Source organism: Culicoides brevitarsis, chromosome 2, assembly GCF_036172545.1.
Source record: "Culicoides brevitarsis isolate CSIRO-B50_1 chromosome 2, AGI_CSIRO_Cbre_v1, whole genome shotgun sequence".
In the NCBI taxonomy this organism is placed as follows: domain Eukaryota; kingdom Metazoa; phylum Arthropoda; class Insecta; order Diptera; family Ceratopogonidae; genus Culicoides; species Culicoides brevitarsis.
Genome location: NC_087086.1, coordinates 14,671,287 through 14,694,434, shown reverse-complemented (window position 1 = coordinate 14,694,434; position 23,148 = coordinate 14,671,287). Strand labels below are relative to the sequence as shown.

The 23,148-nt window shown below is 28.1% G+C and overlaps 1 protein-coding gene across 1 annotated transcript; it reads right to left on the bottom strand.

The window, feature by feature from the left end:
• Positions 1-523: 523 nt before the first annotated feature.
• Positions 524-3,838, bottom strand: LOC134828551 (endoplasmic reticulum metallopeptidase 1-like). The gene is made up of 5 exons (XM_063841528.1): positions 3,162-3,838; positions 1,910-2,672; positions 1,672-1,852; positions 1,425-1,615; positions 524-1,363 (listed from the first exon to the last, which is right to left on the bottom strand). Exons 1-5 carry the CDS (start codon positions 3,836-3,838, stop codon positions 524-526), a joined length of 2,652 nt encoding a protein of 883 aa, XP_063697598.1.
• Positions 3,839-23,148: the final 19,310 nt, after the last annotated feature.

Genomic DNA, 23,148 nt, shown 5'->3' with positions numbered 1-23,148 from the left:
ACAGGAATTCGAAATAAAAATGCACGAGGTGGTAGAAACAAAAATCAACGCCAGATCGTAAGATTTTTTTTTAGTTATTTGAACCGCGTTGAATTTACAAACTACAATTTATCTCACAGCTGATACCAATATCATTCAAATTAATGCCACACTGATTTTTTTTAATACAATAATAATAAAATATTCATGTAAATTCACTTTTGCTTACCTTACAACACACTCGAACAAACATTAGTCCTCCCTATATTGCATATCAAAATGCGGAACATCGCACAATAAAAACCTGTCTAATGTCATGACAAAAAAATTATATCCCTCTTCACTCCTGTTCCGAGGCACCGGTGTAAATATCATTTGTAGATCATGTTAAAAAATAATTCAACAAATGTGGTTTGTCAAAGGAATAAAATGCAAATTAAGGGACCCATTATGATTATACTTTTATATAAATTATTTTCCGCTTGACAATGAATTTATTCAACTTTTTTTTTGTTTGTAATTTAACTAGAGACATGTTCATTCTTTATTGGAATTGGTATCCGACATACCGACTCGTGAAATATTGCAAAGTGGTCCATTTGGGAAAACTTTCCACGAAGCTCTCAAACTCTTTTGTATGCGTTTCGGGTTGATGTATAAATTGCGATGCCAGAGCAATGTCAAATGTGTATGGGAATCTCCAATTCAATGGTTTTTCGACTTCAATGGTAAACGTATACGGGTTCGCTGTTTCCAATCCTCTGACATAATTAATGAAATAGACATCTCTGTTGTTCCACTTGAACGAGTAATTGTCTTTCATTTCAGAGGTGAAACTCCATTTAACGATTTTGGCTTGCGGTAATGGCGAGATATGCAGTGACATGTGACTCGTACCTGATGCGATTTGGAATCTGTATTTGACGCGAGTTAAGTTCAAATGTTCCACGCTTTCGAGAGTCATTTCAGGAACAGAGCTGAAAGTCGGTGTGTCATTCGCTTTCAACCAAATACTGTGATAAGCATGAGCCGTATAGTAAACATGATAATGCGGAATGCCACACAAAATTTCAGTATCGCATTTTTCCTTCATGTCATAATCGGCAGGCGAAGTACTTTTTATTAGCGGAACCGTGTCCTTGATGAACTTGATGCCGTTCCTATCGTGCGGAAAAACATAGAACCCGTTGTCTGACTTGCGTAATTTTTGATTGTAGTCGTAGTGAAATGTTTGTGCATGCCATACGTGAAATCGCTGAGGTGCAGTTGCCTCCGTGTAAGGGAATGATAAGGGAGTGAACAGAATTATGACAAAGGTAACAAAGACCAGTTGCAATGCGGCGATACAATAGTTTCCGTATTTGAATAGTGATAGTGTTGGAGCCTAATTGAATGAAAGTTAATGAATAATCTGACAAGGAATTGCTTTGTAGCTAATGACTTACGAAAAATTGCAAGGTCAGTATGGCGAATATGGCAAAGAATAGTCCAAACATGAGGTCAGGATTGCTATTTATACCGTCGTATTGGCGACCAAGTGTTGGAACTATTGTATTGAGGAACATATCCAACAAGTAAAAATAGAATGTGATGGGAATTATTTGACCGATCAAATGTGAGTAGATCCATTTGTTATCTAAAAGTTTATGAAAAATCTTAAAAATTTAAGTTTAAATAAATTTAAAGACCTACTTTTTGTGTCTAATTTGGCAACTACATTGAAAAAAGTTGAAATTAAATAGAACAACAATGTTGGCATAAGGATAAAGGCTGATCTGATCTTCATCACAGTCGTTACCAATAGAAGGATTGCCAAGATAGTTGCATAGGCGTGCATTTGTAGTTGAATTACGAAGAATTTGTTGAAATGTTTCTAAAAAAATATGGTTATAAAGAAAATTTTTCACTTCTAATAGAAGTTAAATCTTACATTCTTTCTAAATTTCAAGTATCCACTCGTAATCATGGCATTTATAAGGAAAAACTGCAGGAAATAGATCCCAAAGAGTAGATGAAAGTTCGAGTACCAAGTCATCGGATAGTCAACAGCATTAAAGAACCAAGCCATAAAAACAGTTATCGCCAATCCAAGACAAATTCCCAAGACTTGAAGCACAACAGCTATCAGGTATTCCAAAAAGACATTCAGATAACTAATTTGCTCATAAAAATGCATCCGATACATGGAATAAGCAATCAAAATCATCAAGACACAAAAGACGGAGATATTGATTCCCATTCCAACACTCGTTGTGTAAAATATCAAAATTGTACCAAAAAAGTCGTAGAAAACGTATTTTTCAACCTTATTCACGTCATCTTCAGAATACTCTCTTTCAAGTTCTTCTCTCGAGTCAAGTTCTTTGAGCAAACCCATCAAATTATCGCCTGTACTTTGCAATGCTCCCAAATCGACGTTTTCGATACCATCATGCTTTGTATGATACACAAATCCATTTCTGATATGAGCAAGATCATACGCTGGCAATCTAGGGCCAACAAACTCTCGAAAGTTGGAGAAATCCGTATCTGAAGGGATAAAGCCGTTTTGGTATATTTCCTCGGCAATTACTGTGGCAAAGGGATGTTTGATGGCATTGAAGTAGGCATCCATGAGCCAAGGATGCTCGGGACTTGTTTGGAAGAGGAGCTCTTTGCCTCCGGGTCCAGCTACGTCGAGATTTATCAGAAGCCTGGAGTGGGTCAAAAGTTTTTAAAGTACCTACTTGAAGCATTTGTCAGGAATTATCAAAATTTGTACTGATAAATATGCAAAAAGTATTTATCGCTATTTATCAGCAATTGAGGAAATGCTTTTGAATGTTTTGATAATTCACTTCAAATACTTAAGTACAGAGTTAAGCACTATAGTTCATTTTAACGAATACAAAATCGATTTTTGGATTTTGAGCTATACTTTCATACTCTATAACAAATTGTACTAATTAATTTTAGTAAACATTTTTAAATCTCGAGTATGAAGGTATAGCTCAAATTCTCAAAATCGATTTTAGTGTTCGTTAAAATCCATTCTGAACATTTGGAAGACAAAAAACGGATGAGTTTGACTCCTTAAGAGTCAAATTGATCCCTTAATGAATCATAAAATTCAGTTAAGGGATCAATTTGACTTCTAAGGAGTCATTCTCATCCGTTTTTTGTCCATAAAGCTTTAAACTTACTTAATTTTGTCCATGTATTTGTAATGTTTAATGAAACTATGTGAGGCTTGTAATGAATTTTCCTCACAACCGTTGAACAAAAATACCAATGTATGTTCCATCGTTGGTTTTTTCGCCAAAACTCTCATCATCTCCAACATTATTCCTACCATGGTACCATCATCTCCAGCTCCCGGGCTCATTGGCACCGAATCAAAGTGCGAGTTCATTAAAATCCAATTGTCGTTAGTGACATTTTGCTTCGGGATCAACTTTACAATCACATTTTGAAGATTTTCGTAAACATTTATGGCTGTAAATTGTTGCCATAGTTCATAAAATTCACCATCGCCTATTTGAACTTCTGTTTCAATGTCTAATGATTTATCCATTGAAGCTTTAATTGTTTCAACTACTTTTAAAATGTATTCCACGGTAAGCACTTCATTATTTCTTGTTCCAGTAAATCTTGGTCCGATATTTTTCGAGAGATGTTCAATATGGTCAAAGGCATTTTCCGCTATAAATCTTTCGGAATTTGAATTTTCATCAGTTTTCATTAAAGGTGATGGCATATTAATTAAAGGTGATCGCCCAACGAAGAAAAGCCCGATGACGGTTGCCACAATTAACACCAAAACCCAAATCGGTATAAAATGTGGTCGTTTACCACCCATATCAATAGCGACGAATGACATGCTGCTACGCGAAAGAGAGACAAGTAACAACTAAACTGACAACCTGCGGCTTCGTCGTTGACACATATTCCCAACGGAACTATCAATAGAAAAATAATATTTTATCGCAACGAAGCAACGAAATTGATATGGAATTTTTTTTTATGATTGATAAAGTTGTATATGAGATGTTATCACGGAATGAAAACACGTTTCAAACATATATTCCGAGTCATATAAAGATTATTCAGAAGCAATAAAGATATGGCTTGGATGTCAATTGACTCACCAGACAAAACAAAAAAAAAATTAGGCTCCCGTATGTTGTTTACAATTACAAAACAGTAGAAAAAAAAATCATACACGAAATAGACATAAATTCATATTAATCGTGTTAAAATAATTTGCATTGGATTTTAAACAAATACATGACCGGAGGGCTTCGAAAAATAAATTAGTCCGATCGCTAACTGTGCTATTTGATTTTATAAATGAAAATGTTCAAATGTATAAATGTTGGTTAAAATTAGTTTTGTTTTTCGCTACGGTTTCTGTTTGTTTGTTTGTTATTATTATTTTATTGCCAGATTGCAGGAGATTTGATATAGTTCAGCACTTTTCGATAATAATTCTTTCGGTAAGTCGGTCAAGTGAGTTGTGATTGTGGTAGCGAGAAATTGGGTTACTGCAGTTTTTTTTGTGGTTGAATTCGAAACACTTTCAATTGATGGGTCAAAAGTTAAACTTTTTTTTTCAATTTTTCTAAAATTTCTTGTTATTTTTTTTAATGATGGATTCAAATAAAATTTTTCCAAATTTTCGAGTTTTTCTCACATACCAAATTCATTTTTTTTATCAATTTTAGTTTTATTTTTTGAAATTTAGTAAAATTGAATTAAATTTGTTTATTATTTATTAAATATTTTTTCAGTTCTAGTTTAGAACAAAAAAAATTTTTATTTTTTTAAAATAAATTTTTTATTTATTTTTATTTTATTTTTTTTTTAATTCTTATTATTTTAAAAAAATTAGGCAAATTTAATATTTTTTTGATAGTCAATTAATGAAAATTTTAATTAAATATTTAACTAAAATGTAATATTTTGTGATCGTCAATTAATTAAATTTTAATTAAATATTATTCAATATTTAATTAAATAAATATTAAAAATTAGTTAAAATTTTATTTTAAAATAATTCAATAATTGACGATTAAAAATATTAAATTTACCATTTTTAATATTATATAATTTGATTTGATATTTAAAAAATAATTTTTTGCCATAATTCAAAAATTTATCCTAAAAAATTATTGAAGGAGATTTTTAAATATCAGCTAATTTATAAATTTCATTCTTGACCTTTTTATTTGAAAAAATGATGCGTCAAAAAATATTGCAATAGCATCCAATAAAATATAATAAATTCTAAAGCATCAAAAAATGACCCAAAAATTTCTATTTTTTTTAAATAATTTAAAAACCTCAAAGTCATCATTATTATTAAAATTCTTTGACCGCTATCTTATTAATCATAAAAACGGTGTTAATCAGATCCTTTTATTATATTATTTTAAATCAATCGATATTGAACCGAATCACCTGCCTTTCTTTTTTCCTTTTTTTTAAATTTTTTTATTAATAATAATAAAAATATTAAAAACAATAAAGAACTAAAAATCCTATAAAAATAGAAAACTCACGTTTTTCTACTTTACCACTAGCTGGCAAGGTGTTTACTGTAAATTTCATTGTTATATTCGGCATTTTTTTATTATGATTTTAGCATTTGATCAATATTAATCATATATCATTATCATAAATAACAAATTTTTTTATAGTCAAGGTCTTAACTCTTTAATTTTTTTTTTCGTTGTTCATTCTTTTATTTTAGCTTTAAATAATTGTTTCTCCCATAAATTTTATGGGGCTATGAAAGAAGTAGGAGTTATTGTTAAAAAATATAAATAAAAGCATGTGTGTGATCTATTGTCTCTCTACCTTTAGTATGGAGTATAAGATTCGAGATTATAATCAATGCTCATTATTAAATTATTTTGTATCGAAAATAAAAACAAAATAAGGGTTAACCAAGAAAATATTTTTTTGTTAAAAAAATGAAATGCAGAAAAAAATTAATTAACAAAAAAAATATTTTTTTTAAAGTTTAATATAAAAAAAAATATTTTAAATTTAATTTTATTTATTATTATTTTATTATTGACTATTATTTAATTTAAATTATTTTAATTTTTTAAAATAAAATATAAAAAAAATAAATTAATAAAAAAAAATTAGTTTTAAATTTATAAATAAAAAAAAAATAAAAATAATTTTATTTATTAAAAATTATTTAAAATTATTTTATTAAAAAATTAAATTATTTAAAATTAAAAAAAAATTTAAAAAATTTAAAAAAATATTAAAAAAAATTTTTTAATTATTAAAAATATTTTTTTTTAAAAAAAATTAAAATAAAAAAAAAAAAAAAAATTTTTAATTTAATTTTTAAATTAAATTAAATAAATAATTAAAATTAAATTAATTGAAAATTTGATCAGTAACCCTTTTAAGAAAAAATATTGAACCTCACAATATTTTAAGTTTATCATTAAATTCGGCAATGTTTCCGTTTTAAGACGTATAATTGCATGATTAACTGTTTAAAAAAAAGAGCAAAAAACTACCATGGAACTTTGCGATTGATTTTGATTGATTAAACAAATTATATTATTTATGGGCTCAAATGTTGCAACTTTACTGACATAGACACAAAAAAACTAGTTTGCTGCCTGAAATGAACTTCGATGATGAAATTTCCCTTATTTTTTGCTTTTTTATTAAAAAGGGAGTTAACCATCTGGCTCAGGATCACCCCTAATAACTATGGGATTAATTTTTTTTAAACCTGATTTAATAGAAAAATGCATCAAAATGCATTTCACGAAGGTCAAACCGGAATTGCACAATCCGGATTTATTGAGAAAAAAAGAAAAATAATAATTTGTTTGAAACAACAATTAAAATTTGCACGACAATTAAATTAAATTTGATACTAAACGTGCATATTATTATTGTCATTAACGACTGAGTGACTGAGATATTGACAACATTAAATCGAACAGATTAATATCCGACGCTAAGTACGTTACAATGTCCGCAAAGCTGCACTAAATTTATCAATTAGGCTCAGAAAATGCAAATAAAAAATAATACCAAAAAATTTACAACCAACAATTCTTAATGCCATTCGAATTAAGATATCGCATGAAATTGTGTTCAATTTTGCATGACTAATGCTGCTCTAAGACGGTGACTTAGTAAGTAATTAGTACGACTTTTCATTAAAAATAAAGTCCCATGTGCTGGCGAGTAATGATCCAGCTCGCAAAAAGAACAACATTTTATGTTTTTTTGAGCAAAAAAAAAAACAAGATTTATCGAAATGTTTTTAATTAGATTAAAATTGTTCAGCGACACTCGAACGTGCGATACACAGTGGTAAGTCGCGTCGATCGACAGCGCGACACACAAATATCTACTCGAGGATAACGTTCGGCAGTATTGCACAAGACAACATCAACATGATAAATGTTTATTTCCATTGCGTAAAGTCATGTCTCCCTCGTCGTCGTCGTTGTCGTAACGAGAACGGACAAACCTCTAAGAAAAAGACAGCAAAGACAGAAATTGATCTCAATTAAATTCTGATTTTAGCGGAAAAAAATAAATAAATAAAATAATGGGCAAAAAAATAAAAACAAAACGTTACAATACCGTTAATAGTAATAAAAATACGCGCGAAAAGCAGAAAAAAATCATAACTAGATTATGATTAATACCGAGAATAACTTGCTTTACTTTGTACAAAAATTGCAATTATTGAGTATAAATTATGTGGATTGCTTCATGTTTCATTGATCGTGTAAAAGTGCAAAGAAATATGAATTATTTATTAAATTACTGCACTTTGTAGTACGATTTGGTGCATTTGCTAAGGGGCAGTTATGCGAAAAAAAAAATATAAAATAAAGTGTCTGCATGAATTTCCGAAAAGAGCGACAATATTGACATTTTTCGTGATTGTTAGCGATTTTTTTACTGAGAATAATTTTGAATGATTTTTTTTGAATTTTTATGGTTGGTTATATTTTTAAATATCAAAAATAAATTTAATTTAATTTTTTTATGTTTTTTAATTTATAATTTTTTTTATTTTAAAAAATCTTCAATTGACTTAAGAATCTTCAGATGATTTTTTTTTTTTAAATTAATTTTATTACATATTGTATAATCATTTTTTTAAAAATAATTTTTTAAAATATTATTAAAGTTTCAAATTAAAAAAAAAATTAAAAAAGTAAAAAAAATTAATTAATTAATTAATTATTAAAATTATTAATTTATTTAAAATTTTTAGAAGGTTTATTATTTTAGAAAAATATTTCTTTTTTAACGCATTTTTTATAAATTTTTTTAATATCGCATTTCGAAGAACAAATTAAATTTTAAAATGTGAAATTTTGTTTTTGTAATTTAAATTATTAGGACTTGAGGAGTATAAAATTGTGAAGCGAGGAGTAAGAAATTGTGAAATTAGTTTTTTACCGCTAAAATTAACCTTTTTTAGACTTCAAACATCATTAATATATGAGGAGTATGAAATTGTGACATGAGGAGTAAAAAAATGTGAAATATTCGTATTTTGAGAGAAAATTCATACAAATCTCTTGAGACAACTAATGGATTCATAAGACATTTTTCAAGTCATGGAAATCTGAAAATTTTTCTGTATCTTGAGGAGTAACAAAATGTGAAGCGAGGAGTAAAGAAATGTGATATTTCTTTTTTTTACCGCTAAACTTAAGTTTATAAGCGAGACTTAAATCATCATCAAGATGTGAGGAGTATGAAATTGTGACATGAGGAGTACAGAAATGTGAAATAATCGTTTTTTGAGAGAAAAATCATACAAATTTCATACAACTAATGGATTATTGAGACAACTTTTTAGGTCATGAAAATCTAAAAAAAAATCTGTATCTTGAGGAGTAAGAAAATGTAAAATTTGAAAAAATTCTATATGAAGTGGGCATTTAGAACAAAATCTTATAAAAAATCTTTATTTTATTTTAAAAATCATAATTTTCTCGCCTGATCGAACAAAATTGTCACTTAATTCATGAACGCTCTTGAACTAAATACTTCGCCACTCATCAACTCCCCAGACCACCGATAAAATTTTAAAATTCTAATCCCCACAAAGGTTACGAACACATATGAGCACATTTCAAACTAATGAGACACAGAAGTCAATACCCTTCGGCATTGATATTCAATGCACTAATAAACTTTAAAATGCAACATTTCTGACTCGGTTGGCGCACCGGCAAAAATGACCGATTTAATTGAACTTTTTTTTTGTGTGTGCAGCGAGAGAATTATTTGACATAAAAACGCACATATTTTGCTATTTTTTTTTTCAAATTTTATAGACATTTATAATGGTGTTTGATGACATGAATTGCATGTGAGGCCGGTTTTTCGGTGACTCATGCTTGTCGCTGTTTTTGCTGTTGTATTGATTTGAATTTGATTTATCGCGAATTTTTGCCAATTGAATTTGTTTACTTCTGACTCAAAGAGAGTAAAAAGTAAACAAATTAAATATTTTAACATCGAATGCACATTAAAAACCCCATAATCTTATTCAAATCGCTGTAATTATTTTCATCAAACTGAGAGATGCGATGTACAGTTAAACGGAAATCGTGCCCTACCCATTTCATCCATCGATCGCAGCGAACAAAAAATAAAAGTCGTCAATGCAGGTGGCTCAACATTAAAACCTAATAAACCCACAAAGCGAACGTTGGTTCATATATCTCGCTCAGAGCATTAGAAAGACAGACCAATGATTATCAAAATTGCGGAAGCCACGATTTTTTTTTATAAGTAGCACTTTTTTACTAATTTCCAGCCTCAAACTTGTACTTTACTTTATTTTTCTTTCATTTCTTTTGCTCTCCGAGGCATCATCATCATATATGTAACGTTCGCTGTTTTACTTTGCCTAGACATAAAAGACGAAAAATTATAATAATCAAAATGTTGTTTGAAAAAAAAAAAAAAAAATAAAACTTTCAGCAGTAGAGCACAAGAACATTAAAAGTAACTTGTATGTAAATTAGATCTCCGTTAAAAATAATGAGAGAGATGAACTGCTGGCAGAAAAGCAAATAGTATAAAGAGGTTTTGTTGTAATGACCGGAGAATCAGGTTGCAAATTACATGTTTTGATGGATATGATTACTTTTATGTGCACTACTGTTGATGTTGGTTGAGGAAGGAAAAAATTTCCATGGAGATTGATCTATTATTGGTAATTGCGCCTACCTGACTCCTGAAAAGCCCTTAGATAAGAAAGATGCTCAAATTACGTAAATTGTGGAAATTTAACGTTTTGAAATTTATTCAGAAAAAAATTTTTAACTTAAAAACAAATTATTTAAAAAAAAATCCAACCCTAACTTTTAACAAAGAACTCCAAAATTCAAAAATTCAACCCTGAGCTTTTATGAAAAACTTCAGAATTCAAAAATTTCAACCCTGAGCTTTCATGAAAAAGCTTCTTGAGTTTAAATCTCAGCCCTTAGTTTCAAAAAAAGCTTCAAAAGTTGAAATTTCAACCCTGATCTTTCATAAAAAAGCTTCTTATGTTAAAGTCCAACCCTGAGCTTTTATAAAAAACTTCAGAATTCAAAAATTTCAACCCTGAGCTTTCATAAAAAAGCTTCTTAAATTGAAATTTCAACCCTGAGCTTTTATAAAAAGCTTCAGAATATTAAAAAAGTTGTAACCCTGAGCTTTCATGAAAAAGCTTCTTGAGTTTAAATCTCAGCCCTTAGTTTCAAAAAAAGCTCCAAGAGAAATTTCAACCCTGATTTTTCATAAAAAAGCTTCATAAGTTGAAATTTCAACCCTGAGCTTTTGTAAAAAACTTCAGAATTCAAAAATTGTAACCCTGAGCTTTCATGAAAAAGCTTCTTAAGTTGAAATTTCAACCCTAAGCTTTTATAAAATACTTCAGAATTCAAAAATTTCAACCCTGAGCTTTCATGAAAAAGCTTTTTGAGTTAAAATCTCAGCCCTTAGTTTCAAAAAAAGCATCAAAAGTCGAAATTTCAACCCTGATCTTTCATAAAAAAGCTTTATATGTTAAAGTCCAACCCTGAGCTTTTATAAAAAGCTTCAGAATTAAAAAATTGTAACCCTGAGCTTTCATGAAAAAGCTTCTTAAGTTGAAATTTCAACCCTGAGCTTTTATAAAAAACTTCAAAATTCAAAAATTGCAACCCTGAGCTTTCATGAAAAAGCTTCTTGAGTTTAAAACCCTGATCTTTTGTTTTATATGAAAAACTCCAACCTTAAAAAATCTCTCCTCAGTAATCTACAACTCATTGCGAAACTTTAATATTTCACAAAACAAAACATCACCTAATCTTTCCATATCTCTCCCACTGCACCAAACGACGCCATTTGATTAATTCCGTGATTCAAATCTGTCTTGCGGACTCAACTTTATAACGGCGAGCTAGACATGTAATTCAACTAATGTCAAAATAATGATTCTTTTAATAACAACGCAACTTTTGCATGCATCATATGACACAAAAAAACAAACAAATATACTTTACTTCTAGACAAGACAAATAGAAATTCGGGTCACCGGGCACTCGACAAAAATCGTGATTTATTAGCATAAATCTCGGTAAACATCATTTCTGTGCAGCGGCGGTGGTGCACTATGTCCATTACATGTTTTATTACTTGTGCATTTTCGTTTTTTTTTTCTAAAAAAAAAAAATAAAAAAAATAATAAACAAGCGAATTGTATTTAACGTTAAACAATAATTTCCATCTAATTTACTGTTTGATTTACCATCAATTTTGATTAAATCATTTTTATTTTTCGCTAACTTCGTCGTCGTCGTCTTTTTTTTATATTTATTTACTTTTCATTGCATTTTAATGTTTTTTACTTTTTTTTTTGTATTTTTAAAATAAGAAACAAGACCTGTACTACTTGCTAGGAGTTAAAGTTCAATTTTACAATAAATATGCAAGATACGCCCGGAAGCAATAATATTGCGCGATATCCGATTATATTCGTGATTTTTGTTACTTGTTCGTTCGTTGCAACTCGCTGTTGTCGTTGCAATTGAAAACAATATACAGGTCACTTCTTTTGCATCTGTCACTTTATTTTTTATCTACAAAAATATTTTTATAGAAAAAAAAAATAAAAATAAATAGGAAAAATTGATTTTTTTTCTCTCTCAGTCGCTCGACTATTGAAAAAAAAAATGATGAAAAAAAATCGTTAGACAGTTTGAATTTTATTATTTCACTTTTAGCTAAGGGGCATCATCTCCTTTAATCAGAAGGATCGCGATAAAAAAATATTGTTAAATCACGAATTTTTTTTGTCTTCTCTGCTGCTAGTTTCATTGCTTGGTTTGGAATTTTTTAATAGAAATTTGCATGGAGGCTTAATTGCTATCATTGCAGCACCATTGCAGCAACCTTGAAGAATTTATAATATTTTTTTTTAATTTACCCTTCGATATCTGCGATCAGTTGGTTCGAAAATAATAATATAATTTTTTGCCCATAAATAACTTGTGTCTACAAATCACAGGATCAACTTGCAAAACAACGGTAATAATTCACTTATCAATAACAATAATAATACTTAATTCACCTCAACTCTTGCAAAACATAATAAATTTATTTCGCCTAATGCTTTATTATTGTTTCTGTTTATTTATTTCCGATTTATCTGCATCAATTTGTTTTATTTTTTTTTCGGTACAAAGTGAGTAACTAACTCATTACCTTGCTTATTATTTTGTGTAAATTTCGAGTTCAACAACAAAGCCAATAATTTAACATTTCTTATCAACGTTAGAAATCCCTCTGAACTCCATTTCGCATTGAAAATGCAAAACAACAACAGAAATTATTGTTATTTTGTTTGAATTTATTGGAAATTGGTGTTGGCACACGTTGTTACAATTGTTTCAGCTCAAAAAAAGTTCAATACCAAATAGTTCTTGTGGTTTTTGATTTTATTTTAGGTTTAACCTTACCTATATTTTTTTTACTTGCATTGATTAATGTGGTTGTTGATCAATTTTTCGGACTAGAAACCACAAATTGTCGATTAGCACGTCGATCAGAGTTGTTGATCGAATGAAAAATTAGCAGTGAACTTGTCAAAAGTTGTGGAAAATTTTTGATCGACTTTGATGGTTTGGTCTAATTTTGTTTTTGGAACTGGGTTAATTGCAAATTTTCGAAATTTTAGAGGAAATGAAATTTTTCTCTGAAAGTTATCGTGATTCATTGAATTCAGTCCAGACATTTCGTGTTATCTAACACAAACATCCTTTATGTTAATTTAAATCGCATATTTCCTTATCGTCATATTAACATTTTATTGCTGTCTTACCAAATAGTTATAGTCAATTATATATCGGAATTTGTGTCTTATCTCCCCCTTTTAATAAGTTGCTAAATTAAATACCCAATGCAATTTGCGTAGATTTCTCACACCATGACAATTTTTTTTCTTTTTTGTGAAAATTTCTCATGATTCCGGTAAACATCTGTATAAACTGCAACTAACGGAATTTTATGATAATAGAACGAAAAATCATAATAAAAGAATCTTGGTCCGTAAGTTATGTAATGTGTAATAATTACACTGAAAAAAATGGCGTCTTCCCTATTTTAAATGATGATCGAACGACGCAACAATGAAATTTATTGTTGTTTCTCGAAAGTGATCGATAATGCTTCACCTGGGAAAATATTTGTACTTTGTCAGAGAGCTGGTCTAGTTCACCCCCTTTTTTTTCGAACAAACAAAAGTACGTTGTAGTAAAATGCGACTCAGGTTCACAGTCACAGGTATTCGTGAGAAAATTTCCCAAAACATTTTAACAACATTTTATGATTTTTTTTTGCTGATCTTCAGTTATGTGCTTGCCATTAGTCGAGGGGAAATAATTATGAACAAAAACATCTTCGTCTTAATATTTGTAGAAAAAAATATTAAAATGTCTTGTCTTGTAGGAAAAAAAAAAGATTTCTAGCACAAAAAATTGTTTATGAATAAGCATGTGAAACGTGAATAAATTAAATGAAAAATCTAAGATGTTAATGAGTCATGTTAGTGAGCGCAGAACAAAAAAAAAACTGGAATCAATCAAAACCGGATATTTTTGCGTCCCTTCTTCAGGATCTCTTTGAGGTTTGAAGAAAAAAAAGGACGAAAAGGATAAAAAGTTTAGAATAAATTATTCGTTTTTTTTCGTGACAAGGTGCAGGCCAAATAAAAAATATGATGATCTCATAAGGATGTGAGATGCGAAAAAAGTTCGGTTAAGTGACAAAAAATTAGAATAATTTTCAGTCACATGGAAAAATTTAAATATTTTCTCATTGCGCAGGTAAAAGTTGAGTTGAAACTGAAAGTAACATGAGCAAACAAAAGCTATTCAATGCAATTTCGTGAAATTAATTTTAGTAGGCTGATACAATTTTAGAAAATTTTTTAAAGTTACATTATGTCAAAAGACGTAAATATTTAAAAGAAACAAATTATGCAAAATAGCCTTGTATTGAAACTAAAATGATAGCTTCAAAAAAAAAAAAAAAATCAGATGTAACCAAGCTCATTCAAGATGAGTTCAAATTGTTTTTAAGATGAATATTCAGTTCAAACTTTAGTCGTTTTCTCGCTCATTTTTATCTTTTCAGGGTTTCTCTCTTGTTCTTCTGAATTTTCGCTTCTTCGTCTACTCTTGGAATATATTTTCTTATTTTCCACGTGCATATTGAAGAAGAGATTTATTCATTCAATACGTCTAATAAAGACTTCATTTATTTAGTCAAAAATATCAAGTTTTTTGGAGGAAAAAGCCTAAGGCCACAAAAAACCTCATCTTTTCTTATTTATACTTAATTCTAACAATTCTTTTTAATTCGTTCTTAATCACTTTTTTCTTCTGAAGTGCGTTAAAGTCAATGTCGTTAGAAAAGTCATTATAAAATCTAATGCAACGCGAGATTGGGGCATTATTGAGGTATTTCCTTGTTGTGGTTGACTGTTGAAGCGGTCTCGGATTTCTAAGAACATACCCACTAACAGGTTCCTTTCAACGAATATATTTTTTATGACGCTCGACAAAATGTTGGAGCTCAGTATGTCATGAGTGAAAGTGGCGCAATTTATTTGGAAACGGTCCTCAATAGTTGTCATGTCCATTTTCTTTTAACAATAATTTCACTTAATTAACTAAACAAATTTATTTTCACACTTAACATCTAATTTTCTTTGTTCTTCGTTGTCATGTTCGCTGAAAAAAAAACATTAGCTTAGGCAGGACTTACCCAACCGGGTTTGAAGTAAAACATTTTTCCTCATTGCTTCAGCCTCATATTTAAGAATGTGTTCCAACTGTTTCTGAAAAGAATGAACAAAATATGATTTCATTACATAATTATATTAAATATAAAAATTACAAGCGCATAAATATTTATTAAAATTAAATGCCAAAGCATAAACAATACCATTGAATTAGCAAAGACAATAATCAATATATTAACCGAAATGTACTTTAACACCGATTGTATGAGCTGACACTACTAACCCATATTTATATGCATTAAAAACGCAACGAAAAAAAAATTAGAATTTACCTTCTTAAATATGTAATGTCAATATAATATAATGTTTTTAATGTAAGTATTAACTTTAAGCTATTTATTATTATTAACACTTTTTTTTTCGTTTCAAGTCTGGTACACGCAATTGTAAATAAGTACATTAAAGCGTTTTATCAGTTAACAAAAGCAATTGAGTTTAAAAGTTGAATTAATAATGTTTAAGTAGCTGCTCAACAACGTATGTACCATAACTACATTATTCATGTTTTTATATGTAAAACTACGTTCTTTCGCTAAATACTTGCGCGACTCTAATGTGTAATGAACGATAATAATAAAATATTATTAAGAAAAAAAAATCGAAATTATAAGTTAATATTTTGCCACATGCACCTGGTGCAACATTCGAAATTAATTTCGTTTTTATTTTTGCAGTTGATTTGAATCGTGCTTAATGGATAATAATGGTGCAATATCGTTATAGACTGGAAAACTAGAAATACTGCCAATTTATGGATTTAAAAAAAATCACCCTTACCTCAATTTCCTCAAACAAAAGTTAGCTCCAATCCAAGCAAAGCACATCTGTCCAAAATCCACAAAACAATCCAGGAGCACATCTTCCGATAGCCGTAAAAAATTAATATCAACACCTATAAAAGACATTTATTTAGTGAAGAAAAGAAAAAAAAATATAAAGACACCCTTGATCGTCTTCGATTGTGTAAGAATATTTTATCATCTGTTTAAAATCGTGTGCGATCAAATGTACAATACTGTTCCGATATGGTTTGAAACATCTGTCTATGATTCAACATAAGACGGACGGCTTGCGCTCCTTTTCTTATAAAAATATTATCCAATAATATTAACAATAATAAAACACGAAAAAATGAAGATAAATAAACAAAAATATGAAGGATTTATTTTTTTGAACGAGCCGAATTTTGGATCAATATGATCAAATAAGGATCAGTTATAAATGGGTGCATTCAAGATCACTCATCGCTTCCATCATGATTTTTTTCTGTGATATTTTGTCGATCATAAATGTGTTTTTTGATGAATATTTTTGATTTTAATGACATATTTTATTGATTTTCGATGTTTTCTGATGAATCCATCTTATTAAATTTAAACACGTTCGATGAAAAAAAAAATTGAAAAAAATCATTGATGTCCATCGATGAGCATTCTTGAATGCACCCAATATCAAAAAGTGACTAAGGTCTGTTTGTGCAGATAACGTGTGCTCTTTTATCACACCTGAGACATTGTAGCATTTATTAAAAACAGGTCCTGATATTTTTTTTAAACTTTTGTAAGAAAAGGTGCTTGATGGATATTTATTGGATATAAAATGAATAATCATGTTTGTTCATGTCTTTGTCAATAAAATTGTCGTTGTTAAAAAATGTTGATTTTTCGTTGATTCGAAGAAAATTTAAAGGGCAGGTGATACATTTTTATCAAAAATTCATAAAAGATATATTGAATTTGCAAAAATCGTGATGACTAATAAAATTAAATTTAAAAAAAAATTAATCAAATAATACATATAAAAAAATAATTATTATATTAAAAAATATTAAAAAAATTAATTAAAAATTAAAAAACTTAGGATTTTTTTTAAATCTTAATTAAAATTAATTAATTAAATAACTTATAAAAATTTTTGAAAATTAATTTAAATATTTTTTAATTAATTTAATTTAAAAAAAAAATAAAAATAATTAGAACATTTTTTTAATAAACCTAAATAATTATTTTTTTTTATTTTAAACAATTAATTAATTTTATTTACTTATTTGTATTATTTATTTAATTATTTATTTAATTATTTATTTATTTGTATTAATTTAATAATTTATATTTAAAAAATTTTTAATTAAATTTATTTTTTTTTAATTTAAGAAATATTTATTTTCCTATAGGTATCAGAATTTCAATTTATAATATAAAATTTAATATTTAAAAATCTTAAAAAATTCTAGGTTTTACTTTCACTTTTTAAAATTTTCTTAAGTCTGCTTCATGTTAAAAATAAAAAAAATATAAGAAAAGAACAAATAAATATTGATAAGCTTACACCTTTTATTCCTTTTAACAACATTCAGACATCAAGTCATACTTTGTTCCTTATAACATCCTGTCACAAAAGTAAACTTTTCATAAAAAAATACAAATATTTGCATAAACTGGCACGAAAAGCAATCAAGACACGTTCTTCGATAAAATATTTTTTTTATCAAAAAAGAAAAAAAAAGATTTCATAAAAATAGAATTATGTGTCATCATAAAATGAAAATAAAAATGTAGATTAGTTCAAACAGGAAATTGCTAATAATTACCATTGGATCGCCTCTTAAATTATTTTCTCCGATTTCCTCTTCCCATGAATCAATATCAGTTTCGTTGTTGTCCAAAAATCGCAGAATGAATGACAGTGTTGACGGCATTATCTGACTGCGTGAAAGAAGAAAACAAAAAAAAAAAATGTGAAGAAAAGAATATGCCGTGGAGAAATTAATCGTTTAATATTTGTTCAAATTATAGGGTCATCGTGATATAAAACATGTTATTATTTCTCGTTTTTTTTTTACTTCTTTCATATAAAAATTAAGAAGAAAAAAAATCGTCTTTAGCAAGGAAGGGCGACTTGAATGATTTTTGAAGCGACCGATGACTTTCATGACGTCAAAATCCGCTGAATAAACATCAAGATGATCTCTCGCGGATAAAAAGTTGGTCGATGTCGGGAGGAGACGTTAACACATAATTTTCTCATGTGATATATTTCGAGCATAACTAAAGAAATTACAGACTTGCGAGTAATAATAATAACAATAAATATTTAAAGGATTTATTCGCGGGACAGGTTTGTGTATTTTTATGGCACTTCACATGTGTGTACGAAAAATACCGTTTACTTGTCCAAAAAAATAAGACGTTTTGGAATTTTATTTGTTATTTACTTGCCCTGTCATGAAAAAATAATAATAATGATAATAAAAGAGACCACCAATTGTTTCTTTTTTTTCTCATTTCGCATCTCTTTCATTAAAAAAAAACGTAAATTTATATGGCTCTTAGATCTGAGCGTTTTTTTGTGTGTCGAAGGAGGGTTATTATCACGAGTCGAAACACATCACGTTTCACGATGTCTTCAACACATTGTCAAAAAGGATTGTTTTCACTTAAAACATTTTTTTTTCGAAAGATTACAGATTTTTATGGTGAATCTGTCAACACGCCAAAGTAAAAGCTGTTAATAATTTAGACAGGAATGACATTGAAATTTTATTGCTGCTTTTACTTTAGAGTGCATCTGAAACTCATTTAATGTTTTTTCTGAGGTTTTCTACATTATAAAAAATTCATGTCTCTCATACTAAAATATCCACGAGACAAGAAAATTAACAAGATTAGGTACCCAGTGCGACAAAATTGCCTTTTTTAAGGCCCTGGGCCATGGAGAAATTTTGAAATTTTTACTTTTTTGGAAAATAAATTTTTTTTCATTTTTTTTTATTTTTTCAAAAAAGTAAAAAATCGGAATTTCTCTATGTAAAAGTTTTAGGGCCTTATTTTCAAGACCTCAGGGCCTTAAAATAAGATTATTTCGTCCCACTGGGTATTAACTGACAAAAAGTTTGTGCATTGGGGCAATATTTTAAATTGTGGATTGGGTCGAAATTTTGGAATGTGATTTGGGGCAAGATTAAAAATGTGCATTGGGTCGAAATATAGGAATTTGCATTGGGGCAAAGTAAATAATGTACAATGAGGTGTTATTTTAAAATGTGCATTAGGGCAAAATTTTGGAATTCTCAACTTTGCCCTAATGTACATTCTTTAATTCCATTATTCACATTTTTAACTTTAACTCAATCCACATTCTTAACTTTGCCCCAATGCAAATTATAAAATATTTTCCTAATGCACATTTTAATCTTGCCCCAATTCACATTCTCAAATTTCGACCCAATGCACATTATAAAATATTGCCCCAATAAACTTTTTGTCGGTTGATACCTAATCTAGTTAAATTTCATGTCTCGAAGATATTTTACTTTGAGAGACATGAATTTTTTATACCATACAGAAAATGAAAGAAATTTGTCTGCGCCATCGTTAAATTGAAATATTGTCGAAAAACATTGACTTAATAGACCAAAGTGACACACGCAGGTCTTGCACTGCGGCCTACAACAATAAATAAATCATTGTACATGACTTTGGGACTTGTCTAATTGTTTCCCTAATTTTCTTAAATTTTTTTCCGGATAAAAATAGACAAAAAAATGGCGGAAGTTCCCCAAAAAACAACTATGAGAAAGGTCTGGAATGGAGTTCAAGTGCATTTCATGTTAAATGGTGATAAATGTAAATTTTCGCCCCTTTTTAAAATTTTTCGTTTAAAACACGAGACTTTTCGATAAATTACTTCTGTCAGCGAGTTTGGGATCAATTTTCTTTGAAAAATACGAGAAAAAATTAAATAAACAACTTAAAAATGACGCCAGTGAAGAAAAAAAAGAATTTTTGAAAAAAATGCAAATTTCAAGTCAGGTTCAGAAAAGTAACGGTCAAAACGCAGGTGTGCGATTGATTTAAAAGTTGCGCAAAAGTTCCATTCAGAATAGAACTGAAAAATGTGATTTATCGTCTGGCACATGATTTCCTATTGTTTGTCTATGACTACGTATGTTTTAATATTGCGCATTCGATTTTGTCGAAAAAAAATTTCTACCTGCACAGATTTTTTGTTGTTTATTCGATAAAAATTCTTACCTTTAAACTTTTGTTCAGATTTTTGCACACACAGAGTCTAATGTTGATTTTTGATGATGAATTGAAGGGGACTTTTTTTATATAAAAAAATTTCGTTTCTCGAATTTCGTTCAGTTTTTATTTAGTTACGTTTCAATGGCATTGAATCTGTTTTTGAGGTACAGGCAGCTGGATTTTTTTTTGTATTGGTCTAAATCATGCTAGACTTATTCTATTGTTGGAGGTATATATGAAGGTGAACTTTGTATGAAGGTACTTGTAAGTTTAGCACGCGTCAAAATGTTTTTGTGTCCTTTGAAATTTTTGCAGAAGCAGCTGTTTGTGCCAGATGAAAATGAGAGGGAATTTCTCGTGTAGCAAAATTATGACTGGAAACACTTTGCTATTACTTGATTTTTCGTTCGATCAAGAAATTGGCGCCGAATTGAATTTATGCGGTGTTTTCTGCTCAAGCTGCAACGAAAGAGTTGCGGATATTAAAAACAAATATTTCATAATCTAACATTTTTATGAGTTTTTATCATTTTTGCGGCGGAGCATGTGTTCGGGCTTGTTTTAACCTGCTTACGTTCATTCAATGGAGTGTCATAAAAATATGTTAAACACGCAAAACTCTTATTCGAAAACATTTATTTATCTCTTTTCCTTTGTGATAACTGGGCAACTTTGTTGATATATGGAACATGCAACAAACTTGTGTTCGAACAAAATTTAATTATTGTCGTATGTTGAACGCGATCGCTGGCCAATATTTCACGTGAATGAATGTTATGTTATGTTGCATGCATGCAATTGCTAATAAAAAGTACAAAATATTGTTATCAAAATGTAGCGGCGCGCGTTGTTGTTATGGAATTAGCAAAGCGCAAAAATGGTGTAACATATCGAGCGAGCGTTAAGAGCAAAAAGGAATTAAAAGCCGAACACTTTTAATGAAATTAATTAGTAATTAGTGTTAAATTATGAGCAAACATTAATCGGTACATGATCACTTATATTATTTCGAGTTTGTGTGTTTTTTTTTTGTTAACACTTTTCAGTGATTTTAACAAATTTAAATTTTTTATTTATTATTTAGGTAATTATTTTTGAAAAATATAATTATTTAAATAAAACAATTTAATTTTTGAGAATAAAAAAAATAAAATAATTGTGAGTTTTATTAAAAAAAAAAATCTTTGGATTATTCATTAAAAATGAATAATTTTAACATATTCTGAATAATTTTTAAATATTTTTTTTAACCTAATTTTGAAGAAAGGACTTTTAAAAAATATATAATTATAAATGATATCTTAATTTTTTAATATTTTAATATTTTTAAATTTTTAAAAATTTAAATAATTAAAAATTAATAAAGTATTAAAAAAATTTTTAATAAAAAAATTTTATTCAATTAAAAAATTAATAAAAATTAATAAACTATTAAAAAATAATTTAAAATTTAAAATTTATTTATTTCAATTTTTTATTTTTTAGATAATTTTTAAATTTTAATTCTATATTTTAATTTTTAAATTTTAATTAAAAATCGGTTCAAATCTTAAATTATTTTTTAACCATTAAAAAAATATTTAAAATTACTAAATTAATAAAAATTTAAAAAATTATTTTCAAATTTTTATAATATTTTTAAAATTAGTTTCGGGTTAATAATTAAAATTAATTAATAAAATAATAAATTAATTTTTTACATTTTGTTTTAATTAAATTTTAATTCTTACTTAAATAATTTTTTTATTTTAATTTAAAAAAGTTAAATTAATTCATTTAAATTTATTTTAAATATTTTTTTTATTAATTTTTCATTTGAATTATTTTTTATTATTTTATTTTTTAAAATGAAAAAAAAAATATTTTTTAGAAAAAAGATGAAATTTTTCATCAACATTATTTCAGAATACTTTATATTTCTTTACTTTTACATTTTTTAAAAATAAAAATGTTGATCCCATGTAAATAAATACAAATAATTTTTTTTGATAAAAATACATGTTAAAAATAATAATGATATCTTTGATAACAAAGCTTAGACAATCTTGCCACGTGCCTGCGGAAAAAAACTACTTTGAAGTTTGAATTACTTCCGTCCTCAAGGGAATTGTCCATTTTTGCATGAAATTAACCAATTTTTTTTGTTATTTTGACAAAAACTTATTTTAAAAAACTAAACAAACTTTTCTCAATAGAAATTGCGTCATAAATAGAACAGCTGCAAGTTTGTTCCACTTTCTTCAAATATTTCTTTACAAAAAAAACTATTCACTAAATTTCACTAAATAAAACGCATGGTTTCTTCTTCACAAACGGATACTTGAAAAAAAATTAATGCGCGTGCCATTATGCAAAAACTTTTATTTCTAAAATCTATCATTAAAATTTAATCTCTTTCATTCGCGTTCACAAACAACATTTTATTATGTTGAAACTTTTATTTAATTGAAGGGTTCTATTCATTCTAATGCGTCTTTTTAACCGTTTTTTGAAACAACAATGTTTATAATTTTTGTTTGAATCACCCAAACTCGCAGCTTGTCCGCGTTTGAACTTTTTTTGAAAGGAAACAAAGCAACATATATCACCAAGAGAGATCGTTAAACTTAGAGGCAGGTGTGTTTTTGAAAGTTTTTTTGGTGATTCACTGAAGATGTCATTCATTTTGTCAAAAAATCCTGCCGGGCAGTAACATCTGTGATGTGCAAATTCTCCCGCAGGAATATTTTTTTTTTGCACAAATCCTAATTAATATGCAGTGAATAGTATAAATAAAGTTACAAACAAAAAAAAACTACAACAACAACA

What these genes read in the sequence shown, in the direction of transcription:
- LOC134828551 (XM_063841528.1), bottom strand. Translation starts at nt 3,838, where the DNA reads ATGTCATTCGTCGCTATTGATATGGGTGGTAAACGACCACATTTTATA. An exon ending in AAATACATGGACAAAATTAA is followed by an intron (nt 2,673 to 3,161) that starts GTAAGTTTAAAG and finishes GACCCACTCCAG; the next exon opens with GCTTCTGATAAATCTCGACG. An exon ending in ACTTGAAATTTAGAAAGAAT is followed by an intron (nt 1,853 to 1,909) that starts GTAAGATTTAAC and finishes ATATTTTTTTAG; the next exon opens with AAACATTTCAACAAATTCTT.